Source organism: Nesoenas mayeri (genome assembly GCF_963082525.1).
Source record: "Nesoenas mayeri genome assembly, chromosome: 5".
In the NCBI taxonomy this organism is placed as follows: domain Eukaryota; kingdom Metazoa; phylum Chordata; class Aves; order Columbiformes; family Columbidae; genus Nesoenas; species Nesoenas mayeri.
In genome coordinates this window covers 39,168,625-39,183,771 of record NC_137548.1, presented here as the reverse complement: position 1 = coordinate 39,183,771, position 15,147 = coordinate 39,168,625, and the positions used below count along the sequence as shown (strand labels likewise).

General features: G+C 41.0%; 2 protein-coding genes across 2 annotated transcripts in view; one reads left to right on the top strand and one right to left on the bottom strand.

The window, feature by feature from the left end:
* ZFYVE1 (zinc finger FYVE-type containing 1) overlaps nucleotides 1-8,358 on the top strand; it is a 42,811-nt gene extending 34,453 nt beyond the window's left edge. The window contains exons 13-14 of the transcript XR_013922167.1: nucleotides 8,040-8,173; nucleotides 8,298-8,358. The gene's annotated coding sequence lies outside the window, so the exon portion shown is untranslated. The remainder of the gene's footprint in view (nucleotides 1-8,039; nucleotides 8,174-8,297) is intronic.
* Nucleotides 767-14,802, bottom strand: DCAF4 (DDB1 and CUL4 associated factor 4). The gene is made up of 14 exons (XM_080345023.1): nucleotides 14,726-14,802; nucleotides 13,899-14,014; nucleotides 12,430-12,524; nucleotides 10,538-10,695; nucleotides 8,952-9,034; nucleotides 8,219-8,321; nucleotides 7,116-7,259; nucleotides 6,385-6,434; nucleotides 5,162-5,241; nucleotides 3,383-3,478; nucleotides 3,174-3,271; nucleotides 2,305-2,481; nucleotides 1,976-2,090; nucleotides 767-1,049 (listed from the first exon to the last, which is right to left on the bottom strand). The coding sequence occupies exons 2-14, from the start codon at nucleotides 14,006-14,008 to the stop codon at nucleotides 856-858; spliced, it is 1,503 nt and encodes a 500-aa protein (XP_080201149.1). The 5' UTR covers nucleotides 14,009-14,014; nucleotides 14,726-14,802; the 3' UTR covers nucleotides 767-855.
* Nucleotides 14,803-15,147: the final 345 nt, after the last annotated feature.

Genomic DNA, 15,147 nt, shown 5'->3' with positions numbered 1-15,147 from the left:
GGAGATAATAAGGCTCTATGGGACAACACTTGTTCTCAAATACAGATACAATGTCATCTAATTACTGTGAGCTGGTGCTACAAGTTTGCAGTTGAGGGCCCAGCTGTACCTCTGAATGTGAAATCCCTGGCTCTGCCCAGGTGATCTCATATCCCAAAGAGGATGTGGTCTGTCCAGGCTGGGCTTGTCTCCTGCTACAGCTGCACAAGTGAGCCTGCCAAACTGCAAGTTAGGTGGGGACTCAGTTAGGAAACACCATGATAAATTAAGAGGGACATTCAGCCTGGCCACTGGACCAGGAAAGGAGCTTCGTTCTACACATGCTGCCTTTTAAAGGGAATGGTGGCAGGGCAGTGGCACAATTCGATCTTCTGAAAAGGACCAAGTTTAGCTTGGCCCAGCTCAAAGGACTGAGAGGTAGCAGTTGACATAGGGATTCAGACCAAAGCTACTCCAGGTGAAGCCCCAGAACACCCAGAGTGTCACCTTCTCAACACCAGCTACTTTACTGTTAAATCACTCTTGCACCAGCCCACTTGCTAAAGTGGATGTAACCACAGTTAAGTGGGATTAAGTTGGGGCAGCCTTTTGACAGCAAATTCAGCTAGCATGAGTCAGGCCCTTACTGCAAGTTACCAGCTTTTCAAAGCTTATAGCTAGATTGCAAAGAGGATGAACACTACCAAAGAAGTTACTCAGCATTCAGCTTTTATTTACAAGATGTCTCAAGATGTATACAGCAAGATTTGCTGAACCTCCTGGAGGATGTTCAGAATTTCATAGGTAAAACAGATGCAACAACAGCACCTAATGACTGGTGCAGTTTTGTAGACTATGTCTGAGGAAAATATTGTGTCAGTTATAGGAGAAATGGTAGAGATCCTGTTTGACAGCCATGAGTAAGCCAGGAACTCCTCGTCTACCCCCAAGTCTTGAAGAAAACACCACACTGGGAATGGCATCTTTGGAGGCTGGGTGAGGGGAAGGGATGGTTCTAAGCAGATGTGCATCTTGGAGACTCCAAATTCTGGTGTAGCAATCCTGACCAACTGGAAAGGAAAGGACATCAGAATTCAACATCACACAAAAAACACTGTACACAGCTCTACAAGATTATCACAAAAGCAGAAGGTCTATGGGGAAAAAACCCTGACCATTTCTACACACATTAGAGGCAAAGCACTTATCAATACTTCACAAAACAGAAATTGTACACTGAACACTGCAAAAGTGGGAAAAATGTGCATTTTCTATTAGGCAATAAAAGGTAAGACAAAATCAGTGTTTAGAGCGCTTTCCTCATTACCAAGCCAAAAAAAGGGGAGAAAAACTCACTGTCAAATTAACTTGAATGCTTCTCGTTACTCTGTTATGTATTGACAAATCCAAGGAGAGATCACTGTGTTTACAGTGACGCTGTGAAACTTGGCTATACTTTGCTTCATTTATTGGTACCTTTCCTCCCCCAACCCCAAGTAAAATCAAATAATTTCAGACTGTAGCCAAGTGTATTCAAAATGAACCTGAGCAGTACAGTTTACAAGGAGTTATGTTTACACACCAATGCTTCAGTTCATCACCACACTACCCACTTAAGCACCGAATAACATACACATGGTCTTTAGTCTCTATCGCCAAGTCTCCCATTTATACATTGTTTTGCAGAGTTTCAAAATCAAGTGTTTTCTACTCTACTGTAGAGACACACTGTGGGAAGAATAATGAAACTTTTGCAGGAAACAGCAGATAAAGCCATTAAGCGCCATGCAGGAGCGATGACAGTAGGTTTGCATCCATGACATTATTTCTTAATTTTCATAGTATACTACAGTATGTCTAAGGCTAAGTTTCTTCTGAATTTTAAAGAATTAACAGCTTTATAGCTTTCAACAGCTGTAAGGTAATAAATGTTCCTCAGGTGTAAGAAAATCACTGCCACACACTCTACAAGTAGAAGGGAAAAAAGTCAACCCACCTGCTGTAAGAAGTCCTTCCTCCTCATTTACATGCAAAGGGAGAACAGCGTATTCATTGTGATGACCTTTGTACTGCTTCACACACTTTGCTGTTCTCAGGTCCCACAGTTTTATCTGCATGTTGAAGTTATTGTTTGAAAGAGGATATATTAACAAAGCAGAGGGCACTTGATAGTTGATAAGTCGATCTGTAAGAGGACTCATATGGGACTACCACCCAGTTCCATACTAACCCCCAAAGAACAGGCACCCACCCTAGGAACTGGGATAAGCACCTATCAATGCTCAGGTACTAAAAGGAGCAGAATACTGTGCGCCAAACCCATACCTTTCCAGCCATATCTGCTGCCATAAGATAATGTTCAGCCTCAAGAAGGTGAATGGATGTAACTGCTGAGTCATGGAAGAGACGAGTTGCTTTCCAGCTCTGGCCCTTTCGGCTGCGTTGACGCACATCAATGCTGAAAATCTCACCTGAACGGCAGCCGTTGTACAGCATTGGGGTCTGGAAGAATCCAAGAGACAGAACATCTGAAAGGATCTTACAAGTTATACAGACAGAAGCTATGTCAAGCTTTCAGACTCCCTGGTGCAGTCATCAAATTATTTTATTAACATAGGAATTAAGAAAGAAGGAATTAAGAGTTTTTAATACACACTGCAACATTTTTTGGCCAACTCATTAGTTCCATTCAAACCTGAACTATTTACTTTAGCTGTAGAAGTTCTGCTAGGTAAGTAGGAATGTAGTGTAACATAACACCAAAACAGGAACGGGAATGCTCGTATTCTGATTTCACCCTTCTCACTAAATCTGTGAACAAGTCCATTAGTACTTCATAGGGATCTTTTCCTTCTTGATAGAGACAATACATTGAGCGTTAACAAAATGAGGTCATTTGCCAAAACCAAACCAATTGTACAACGCATTATTCCTGTGCTTTTTATACTTCCTTCATTTCCTTTTTACCCCTGTACAATTAACAAAAATCACCCCTGTTGCCACAGAGTTGGAAATCAGTTAATCTTTTTTTGTTGCTATTCAATTGTGTGCAAGCACCAGACCACATGAGCTCTGTTGTGGAACAGCTGCCAACAGTAACTGCAATCACAGCCTTGCACACAGCGTGATGAGTCCCACCACAAACAGAACAAAACGCCCACTGATGAGGCAGCGCTCTGCTCGGTTCTTCTCACCTGTGTGGCAAACTGTTGTGCCAATACATCGCTACTGGTTCCAAATGTCTGTCGATGCCCTGTCACTACATTGGTCACAAGAACTCGTCGTGTCAGGCCTAAGGAAGACAGATTATGTTTGTTTAGCTGTAGTTTGGGTAGCAGCAGGAAGATTAATGCAAGAAGTCTTTCCCACTGAGAGAGAAGGGTTTGCTAGCCTGGCAGATCACCTGTGCTGAAGCAGTTGTCTGCTTGGGGATTCAGGCACCAAGCACAGGACCAGGCAGTGGATATCTTGAAGCTGCACAGCATTCCAGGTCGATCTCCTATGAGAGAGGAGCAACACATGATGAGTCCATAAAATGTCAGGACAGGATGATAACTCAGAAAGCTTCTTTGGATTTCCATATTTCTTTTAACATTTCAATCTGAAGAGAAAATGTTGCCCAGTTAGTGCCCCTGTGCTACCCAAGAGACAGGAAACAAAAGTGGGACTTCAAGACTGTAAGCTGAAAACTTAAGAGTTTATATAGATAGGTGATTGTGAGAGATTGTGAAATTTTTTCAGTAGTCAGAGGACTGACTGTGGCAGGAAAGAGAAAAATAACACTTGCCTTACAGCACTAAGTAAGCCATTTTTTAAACATGAGTGAGCTAGAAACACAAAACATTGACTTTATAAACTATAGGTTAGCCAAAGCCTAAGCCATAAGTTCTTCACCTGCCTATTCAGGGGGAAAAAAAAAAAAAAAAAAAAATTAAAAAAAAAAATTATATATATATAGAGAGAGAGAGAGTGTATATATATATATATATATAGAGAGAGAGAGAGAGAGAGAGAGTAACAATACCCTAGATTTGATTCTTTCTCATGTAGCTCCTGTACAAAGTCTAGTAACTGACATACATTTTAAGCCCTCAGTTTTCACTTCCTTCATGGCACATTCACCATGATCATACATATGTCAAACAGCACAACACGGTTTTAGACTGGTTAAGTTCTACTTTGCTCTCCGCATCTACTTAGCAAGGGTCCCTCAAACCAACAATTTAGGAGTGAAGTCAGTCAAGGAACTTGGAAATACCGAAAACAGTCCATAGGAAATACTAGACAGGAGGACATTGGTGGAACTTGGGTCATCTGATTATAGTGAAGGGCTTAAACTGTTCTACAGAGCAATTGGGCAGGCTGGCCTAGTAGCCATCCATCTTCAGTGACCCTTCAGTTCATGATAACACTATGCATATTTTTTTTAATGGCTGCATGACACCAAAAATTTAAAATAAGTCTAACACCTATCTATCACAGATTTCCTCTGTGTGAACTTAACTCTTCATATCTGAATGGAAACTGGGGTAGAAGACTAATGTGTGACTTGAAGAAGCATGGTTCTGACATCTATCAAGAAAATCCAATTAATAAAGTCCTGCCTCCAAGAACATTGAGCAAGCAAATATTTAAAGGTACAGCTACAGCCAGACTTAAGACACAGGGTTCTCCAAATCAATCGTACTTACACACAACTGAGCATGAGCTTGCACAGGGAGCTTTGTGCTTAGACATTTACTAGCTTTCCACTTTGGATTAATCCACTGAACATACTTGACTAGCTACTATGAGAAAGGATTCTGCAATGATTCTAGATAGACTATAAGGAAATTTGAATACTTCTTGTGTGCAGCTCCTGAGCATTACTTACAGGCCAAGCTACTCCTGAGAAATCTCAAATGTTCACTTTACAAGCGAGGTGGTGTCCTGCCAAAAATCAAGTACTACATCAGCAGCAGCTAAAAATAAACTAGTGCTTTGAATACTGCTTGCTAATTAATTCTTAAGGCAAGTTCTTTCATCTGTTCACTTCTTAAACTGTTTCAGAGTAAGTTTTACAAGAACACAACAGTCTCACTGGCGAGTGAAGAAAAGTGTGGAAATAACCTTTCCTTTGTGCTCTTTTCATACCCTAATTGGTATCAAAAATTGAAGAAAACAAACAACAAACACACCCTACCTGGGTTAGTGCTGCTGAACAATGATGCTGGAAGCAGACTAGCACAGCCTGGTGTTTCTGCAATTCCCATGAGACACAGCTTGCTGAAGTGAGTTAAGGAAAACAAAGATTTCTCCCTAGAATGTAACATTCTGCAGAACAGTTATAGCTAAAAGCAATATACTCTGACACAGTCACAACTCACAATATTTTCCCTTTGAGACCTTTGATGTGCCTTACAGTTTACAATAAAGTCTTGACTTTTCATTTGTTTCATAGTAAAGAGCTAGAAAGAACTCTAATTCTTCATTGTGTATTTTCACTACCAGAAAGACAAGATAAGGGGAATACTATGGCATCTTTCTGGCAATAGAGAAAAAAAAAATGCCTGGCCTACCTGGATCATTCTTTTCATCTTTACACTGCATTAATATACATCTGTTTTTCATGGAGATAAGCTGGAGAAAGGTGTGCACACATGGGGGAAGTGGGGAAGAATCACTTTAGATTACATTAAAATACTTTCTAAAGATTATACTAGGTATAAATAGGATTTGAAAGCTGCATTTCAAGTTCAGCGGGGTAAATCTGTGACATCTTGAGAGGAAAGCACAAAATAACCAAACGATCCCAAACTCCTGACCATCTGTGAGGAAGCCTGATGAACTCCTGCCACCTTCTGGATCAGTCCTGAATTGCTTGGCTTTTTCAATGATCCATTACATACATTTCCACCTAATTTCCTCTCTTTTGGCAATTTAACAGCACATCTGTGGCCTGCCATCTCCCACATTAAAATCCCCTTTCTTCCTCTCTTCTCACCTTGCCCCAACCAATATGGGATGGTTTACAACAGAAACCAACCAACCTCCTTTCAAAGAGGTCCACTTCAAAGACAAAGTTTGTTGTTCTCTGTTGTTCTTTTGAACCAGGCAATTTCTAAACATCAAATCATTGTGGATACGGCATCTAAGTTATTAATGAAGTGGGAACCCTCTAGGGCAGGAAACATGGTCCTTCACCTACTATTACACTGGAACAATTTTACATGTATCTCTAACAGAACTATACATCTGTCACACTAGCTCAAACATCCTTCAATTTTTATAACTTTCTGTTATAAGAAAACTTAATTTCTGGGGCAGCTACATGAAGGATCTTCCTGGAAATTAGTCGTTCTGTGCAGCAGGATGCAGACTTGTGAAAGCTGAAGTGAAATTTCGCTTTTTTTTTTTAAAGGATATAAAACATGAGAATCTGGATGAGTCAATGATGCCCAGCACACAGAATTCACCTTCAGACACAAAAAGACATTATTTTTGTGATCTCTTATTCAATTCATTAAACGGTAATTCCATGCAAAGATGACATAAAACTACGCACTGGGCAAACTTCCTCAACCCACTAAATAGCCCAGTAACGGGACATGATCATTTTAGCCTCATACCCCTCTTAGATGGGGAGACAGAGCGGCATTGAGAAGTCTGTCCAAACATGGACTGAAGCACCAAGCACATCCTATTATTTAAAGATCATCATTAAAAGAATCTGAGCATGAAGAAGCTATGAAAGCTTCTTTTAAATATGCTTCATGTCTAAGGATAAAAACATTTTCACAAAATTATTTTTAAGAAAGAAGCATGCAAATCTTAGTAGTTTCTGGCCCTCAGCATGAGTTTTGTCATCTATGGCCAAGTGCTACTCTGAAGTAAGCACTATCCTTGGAAGCTGGTACTGCTACATAGTCGTCTGCTCTAATTGCACCATGACATTCCTGAGAACTAACACAGGTACTGAGGACTTTCAGAAACAAGTTTACTGTGATTCTGCCTTGATCCAAGCTTCACATTGCTAGATTCTTCCATTCTTTCCTCCTAATCCCTCCCCCAACCGTAATGCATTTCCACCTTTGCCTCCCAAGAAACAGCGTTCTGAGAATGCAACAACCAAAGGAAGCAGGAACAGAACACGGTACTTTGCGGTTTGTGAAGTAGAGGTTGTCATACATCTCCACAGTGAGAGACTCCTTCCCCAAACCACTGAGGTTGATGATACCGTATTTACATCCTCCATGCTCTACATCATTCACAGTGAATATCCGTTCACAAGCAACATCTGCCTGTAAAATAAAAGCTTTCTGGTCACACTTACTGGAAACTTACAGGAAAAAACAGCTTGAGGGAGCTGCATTAGGTCTAAAATGAAAAAACACATTCATTCTGACCCCTTTAACGTCATTCGTTTTCTATTAATCTCTGAAAACAGTGGCTGATTCCTTTTTATAAGCAAGCACAGAAAAAACACAAGTAAGAAAAGGATTTAGTTCTTGAGTAGCAACAAATACTCTTTCCAGTTATATCAGTTGTACACACTGACTCTGGCTGATTAGTAAGCACAGACTGGTATTGGCAGAAGACTCAAACCAAAAATGTAAACCTTATCAAAAGGACATGGAATTCTCCTGCTATTGGAGCAAAAAGGCTGGTGCTACATTTCAACTTTTTTTTAAATGACGCTAAGTTTCTGATTCCCTTCTGGCTTCGGCTACCTATGCACTGCTCTGTTCACAAGGCCAGGAGCTGGTCCTGGAGCTTCCTACATACATTATGAAAGATATTTGCTCCAGAGAACTCTCCTGCACATGCAGTACCACCAAAAGCAATAGAAACTGCCTTCAGATGATGAGATACAAAATGATTACTGGTGTTTACATAGATTCCCTGGACCACAGACTCTGCCACTCCCAAAATTCTTCTCTTCCATTTACTTCTTTCTCTTAATCATCCCAGCCCCGCATTATCCACTCAACTCCTGTTTATTTCCCGAAGAACATGTTGATCTGCTTTAAAAAAAAAATCACCACTTTCATATCCAACGTTGTCATAATTTTCCTTTCTAGGAAAGGAACGGTGTCTTCCTGTTTAAAATTACTGAGCGCAGATTTTGAGAACGGACAGAACACAAATAACACATCTTTGAAAGCAAAATTTGACCTACGGGATTTGATTAGAAGATCCCTATTTTTCACTGAAGGTGGGTTCTCTTTATCCTAAAGACTTAACAGTTCTCATAACATACCACAATTATTTTAAAGTTGTTGGTTCCAGCAACTGAGGAATCTGGACTGTGAATTTCTATCTTCCTCCTCTGCATGCAGTTCACTTTTAGTTCATGCACCAACCTGGAAAAGCACGGTGGGGTGAGAGAGAAGAATTCAGGTAAGCCTACACTTAAAAGAATGAAAAATTAAAAGATTTCTGGATAGAATATCCAGAACTGCTTCTCAGTCACAGAAGACAAAAATGCCTGAACAACTAGCATGCTGCAGTTTAACTTATATAACCCATAAATATGTGCATCTTCCACATTCATGGAAGTTCATCCTTTATTTCATGCCCAGCATATCTTCTGTAGCAGAAAAAACAACACAGCAAGTCACTGGCTTGCATTCTGCATTGTTACTGAATCTGAGCTATCTTAGCTATTCTAACAGGGGGCAAGGGGAACACTGATGTCAGTTGAAGAGCATTCATCCAAAGAAAAGCTGCACTGTATTCATAAAGCACAATGTGGCAAAGCAGCATATATATATTAAAAAAAAAAGTTATAAACTCAATTTATCTTAAATTGGAACACCTTCATTTGAATTCTCATCACTTTAGTAATCTGACTATAAAATAACTGGTTTTTTTATTTTAAGTAATATGTTCCGTCCTAAGTGGAATGTGAAGAAATGCAAAACTTGACAGGAACAGTCGCAGTAACAGCAGAACTTGATATTGCAAACAGAAGACAAATCACTGTACTGTACCTGCAATAACTTGTGGAGCTGAGCAAACCCAGCTGCCGTTTCTGGAACAGTACAGATGAGTTCAGTCCAGCCCTTGTTGTTTTCTGGAAGATAATAACATGAAGGAGTACTCAATTATTTGCTTGTTTACAATTCAAACGCGGCTGTGGGTCTTAGATGTTCAGGATATTTAGCTAACTTTTTCCTATAGCCTACGTACCTTAAAACTTTCAGAACATCTATAAAACACATTTCAGCACTATCTCCCTGGTCTACTACAGTAAGTAGACAATAATATATTAGTGTGAGATATGGGGAGCTTCTATAAATACAAAAACTAGAGGAAAAAAACCCCAAACAAAACAAAAAACAACATCAATTGTTTTTACTTGTCATAGTCAACAGTACCACCCAGAGGTGTGAAGTCACCTTCTGGTTTCACTCTATAAACTTAAATTTTTATTTCACAGCAAAATTCTCTATCGCAAAGAGACTTCTATTAACTATGCAATCTTACTGCTGCATTAAACTACTTTTCCATTCATAATTTTTTTTAAAATTTCACACAAACACTTTCTGGGAAGACCAAAGGATAGAGTACTTTGCAGAGTTATGGAATAAGAAATCATTTTGATAAAATGCTCAGAAAAAGCCAGTATTTAAGAGTCAAAATGTTCTTATCTGGGAGCCTAATTCAGATGTCTGATTCAATAGCCAGATTTTGAGAAGAGATGTATATCCACAGTTTCCATTAACAACAGCATGGCCAGCAGCTTTTTGGATACCAAAACTGTTCATGGAAACAGCTAAAATAACTAAAACAAACCAAACAAACAGACATAAAAAACCACCACGACCACAAAACCAACAACAACAACAACCCAGCAGCAGGACTGTCACAGTAAAGACTGAAGAGCTCAAGATACGGTTGAAGTGAGAACTTCATTACCCAAGGAGAAAAAATACTGCTTGCTTCTTCCAAATGACAGCATGTTTAACCTAAGCTGTGATTTGTAAATTTATAAGTCATGGTTTTGTAATTAAAAAACATCCTTGTTCGGTATTTTACCCAGAATACAGATGTGCAGCATCTGCACTAACTCAGCTGCAACACTTTATGATGAGAACCATTCAGGCTTTCCAGGCAAAACATACAACATGCCTTGATTTTACCTGTACAAAAAAATTCTCCATGACAAAGCTGTTTCTACAAAATATCATTAGTATTGTTTCTTCAGCGTCCACGAAAATGATCAATACATTCATTAAGCATGTGGAAAACTTAAAGTCAAGACCTCACTTTGCTGATTCAAGGCAGGCATTTGAAACCTGGTGTCCAATGTCCTCACTCAAGGGCAACTGTTGGACAATCTGCAATTCTGAGCACAGTTCCTGTCTCTTTACAAATTTGTTTGTAATGACTCACTTTCATTCCCGTGTGGAACAGCCAAACAAAAGGCATCGAGTACTCTAAATTCTCAGCAAAAAGAAATTTTCACTTCTTCAGACAGCTTAGGGAACTCTACCACAGTCAGAATTTAAAGGCTTATTATCTGTCCTGGGCCTGAGCACAATAAAGCTTAATTGCAATCTTTTTCAAAATGTACCTTCTTTTGTTTTTCTTCCTCTTCTAAGAGTTTCAGTCTTTTGCATTCCATTGCCTTGTACTGAATGCTCTCCTTGGTGAGTGGGTTGTAGTTATTATGTCCAGGCAGCAGGCGAAAATAGCGGTTCTTTTCTGAGTCATAGTAAAATCCTGGCAGTTCTTAGGGAAAAAAAAAAAAAGTGGCAAAATCAGATGGATAACTAAGTTTGTTTATTGCTTTTTGACATCCCACATCTTCATGGGAATGTCAGTCATGAGACTCAAAGCTCTTGCTCCCAGCAGGTCCCAAGCATGATACATAAAGTAGGAACAGATGAGATACATAAAGTTGGAACAGATGACAGCCACTTCAGGGAAAAAAAAAAAAACAAAAAGGTATTTAGTTTTCAAATGCAGTATTGTTGCACAGGTACAGAAGGGGTGCCACTACTGACCAAGATCAAATTCAGACAGATCACAGAAGCAAAGAAAGGTTTTGCTGCAGGACAAAAATGACCTTTCTTCGTAAGTCAATCAAGAGGGGACACTCTTCATTAAAAGACTAAGTAGGGCAGTCCCAAACTGGGAAAAAAATAAAAGAACAGAGTATCACCCAAACCAAAATAAAGTGATTCACTTCCCAGAACAAGCCACTTTTTCTTCAACACATAGGAGAGATTTAGATACAATCAAGAGCACATTTGGACAATACACAGAGGCTTCTTCCAAAGATAAATTGGGATGAAAGAAACATTGAATTTGAGTGCTTCGCTGCCTTGGGTAAATTCACAGAGGCAGACAAGTAAAATACTTTGACAGATTCATAATGGTACATTGTCTCAAGACAAAGGATTTTATTCAGAAGAGGTGAGTGTCAACTTCTTCATTTCAAGAGTTTGTATTTAAACCTTTATCTACTACTATAAACTGCATTTGAAGTAACCCCTTTTTGCTGCTGCTTACAATTCAGCTCCTTGTCATCATCTTTTGTGTTTCAGCTTAGCAACAAGTGACCAAGATTTATTCAGGTCAACAAAAATATAGTCAGTGAATGAATCAGTAAGCACACTGCATTTAGTATACGGAATCTAATCACACAGCGATAACTGTTTGGCATCTCCTAACATGCTCACAACCTCTTAAGCACAAAAGGGTGCTATAAAAAAAGGTCTCTCTAAACTTCGGCTTCGTCTGCTGTTAGGAGGCTATAAAGTCAGTGGTGTTTCAAGATGCTCCTGTTGTGGAGACATGTATGTTCCCACAAGCTTCACTTCTGCTAGGGTTGTTTAATGATTCAGGAAACCAGAATGTGAACGAAACATGTTTCTCAATAGCTCTGGGACTGCATGAAGTCTGATTTCACCAGTCAACTCCCTGATAATGAACAAACATTTAGCCAGAGGATATTATTTCTTATAGACTATAAAATACACTGATGGCATAAAAAGATATTATTTTTCTCCCCCCAGCCCCATGAAGTGGTGGATTGTTGTTTCTTTTAAAAGGCTGAATAACTGAATGCAAGTTATCCATTTTTATAAGCTCTCTTATTTTCTTTGCTTATTTTATGTTTACATTGAAAGATGTATTTCATAACATCTTCAGAACATATGAGAAAAGAAACAAAGTTCATCTTCTTCCCAAATCAATGCTTCTGAAGGGAGAGACAGAATCCTGTTTTTTCATTTTTTATCAGCTTGGCTAAGCACACAAGTTTTCACACAAAAGAAGCAGTTGTGTGCCTGAAAGTGCATCCTTACTACATCTTTTTATATCACCTGATGTTACTTTTCTCTACAAACTTTACTGCTTTTATCCTTCCTGTAACATCATACTATTAACACAGCTGCTACTACTTTTTAATACAGCCAGCATATAGAGACTGATTTTTGACCCATAAACATGGTCTCTTACCTGGTACTACAGAGTCCTGTGTTGAACTGGATGAAGAAGGATCTCCGCTGCTGGGGCCCGCAGTCACTCTGGTCTGTGGTTCCTCCTGTTCCAGCCTAGAAAAATAGCATTACCTTCAAGACAGGTTCACAATTGTCCTACACATCTTTCCCACAAAGAATCTAAAAAGCAGCTTGTTACTGACATTAATGGAGTATTGTACAATTTTGCAGGGCTGTGATAAGCACACAGTGCATATCACCATACACTAAACTATGAAAATGAAAGAGTAAAAATATTCAGCTTTAAAACCTCTCAAGAACATTAGAGATACCAACATCTTGAACATCATAATTACTTGCTATAACATTAGGGGTAGCTGCTGATTCTGCAAATCCTGTTAAGGCTTTTCAGCAAAATATTAATTCTGGGCATTTTACCATATCCCTCGATTAAAAGAAAAGTCTTTTTGAGGAGCAAATTCCACAGGTATGCTTTCTGAATCACTCATACAACTCTCACTTTAAGACAGGTATTATTACATGCCATCTTAAAAGCATTAGGCCAAGATGTTTTGCAAAAGTCATAATTTATTGAAAACAAAATGACAAATTCTAGGTGAATACCAGCTCTGTTGCTATTTGATTATACAATTTTGAAAACAGTTAATGAACAAAACTGATATACAAGGGGAAAACCACCCCACATCAAGACAAAGCACTTCAATTTAAAGCTTTTAAATAAAATCCTTTAAATTCTATACTCACTGCATTAGGGCCCATTTGAATTTCTAACTTTTCTTACAAAAATACAACTAACGGGACAATTCATATATATGTGCATGTGTCTCTTTCTCCAAAAATATTTAAAATAAATACTTAGAGCACTAAAACAAAGGATTTGCCTCTTTTATTCCTGCAAGAAGCACTAAAAAAAGAACATGGGAAAGAAAGAGAGCCATAAAAAATAGCTCAAACACAGAGAAGTTCTAAAGTTTTAAATGTACTTTTCTGAAATAATATGTTTTCAAGGCAGTGGACTATTCCCGAGACCTTATTTCATTTTCCTAATCTGCTAGATGTGGTATTATTACCACATTACTTAACATGCTTTCAAACTTTCGGGAAGATCCTTTAATGACAAGTTTTACACTAGTAAACACTGTGGCATAAAGTAAATGGGCAGATGGAATGGAGGACTTAAAAACATTTTTCTTCCCTAAAGTATCTTTACTTATTGATGAAATGTTTATGGATAACCTGGCACACTTGAAAGGACTAGGTCATGGAACCACATCTCACTTTAACATCAATATACAGCTGTTAACATGTGATAAATTTCCAGATATCAATGCAATTTCAGTCCCACTAGGGATGACAGATATACCAAAAGTACTGTGTGCAGTTCTAGATGGTCACCATTCTACAAATTCGATTAGGCATAACATCCAACGCTTAACCCATGCTATGTATAGAGCTGCATTGACTTGCCTTTCGGTACAGTTACTGTCACTGGGCCTCCTGCAGCGATAGGGACGGCAGCCGTGCTTGCAATTGCTCCATCCACGCTTTTCTTTGCCTCTCCAGTAATTTCTTTTCATTTCTACCTATAAAGCAAACACATACATTTGCTTCAATGCTACTTGCATGGAACAGTCCAACACACGGTAGTGCCTTAACACAGCCTCTCTTCTAACAGTTTCAAATAGTTTTGCAGTGGCCTAGAGAACAAAACCAAGGAGGCCCACTGAAAAACACAACCAACAATTTACTTCTAAAGAGAAACACTTCCAGGTTCAAACGATATCGGATTTAAAGACAGGCAGAGCAGCACCACCGGCTGTCTGAAGCGGGGCACGGTGCTGCTGCTCCTGCACGCCGCACCGACACGGAGCGCAGGCCGAGCCAGCGCTGCCGCCGAGAGCAACCGGGTGCGGGCAGCCACCGCTGTCCCAGCGCGACCCGCGCCCTTCCAGCCGCGGGCTCTCGCAACACAGGCACAAATCGAAGCGACCAAGGGCGGCCTGCCCGCTCCCCGTCCCGGCCCCAGGCACCGCGCCGCTCCCGCGGGGCCACGGCGGGACTGGCGGCCGACCGGCGGCAGCCTGCCGGAGAGGCCGCCGCTCCACACGGCAGCCGGGCCGGACCCGCGGGCCGACACTCCCGGCCACGGCTTCGTAAGCGACCGGGCCCGCGGAACGCCCGCACTACAGGCGCTTCCTCACTCCTGCCGACTTCACTGCGGGGCCGGGACCAGCTCCGCAGCCCGCCCCACCGCCCTGAAGCCAAAAGCCGCTGGGGCAGAGATGCGAACCCACCAGACGTTTCCCCCCTCGCTCAGCTCCTCAGAGCCACCCGTCCCTCAGAGAGGCCGTTCCCTGTGCCGGGTCTCGCCGCTTCCACCCTGCCGCCCAAGCTCCGCCCGCGCCTCGATAGGCGCGTCTGATTGGCCCTGTCCCACTCCGGCCGCTTGACGGACGGCTCACTAACCAAATAGCAGGGGGCTAAGCTGGCGCGTGCGCCTCGCGGAGCGGGTTGGGCCGGGCGCAGTGGTGGCCGCAGGGCGGGGTGCGTGGGCGGGCGGCAGCGCAGGCGTGTCGGGATGGAGTTTTTGGCAGAAAGGAGGCGTTCATCGCGGTGGAGAGGGCAGAGAAGTGGCGGCCTCCAGGCGGCCGCGGGGCGAGAGTGCGTGGGGAGCTTCTGAGGGTGCTGCTGGTCAGCGCTTCGGGCGCGCTTCTGT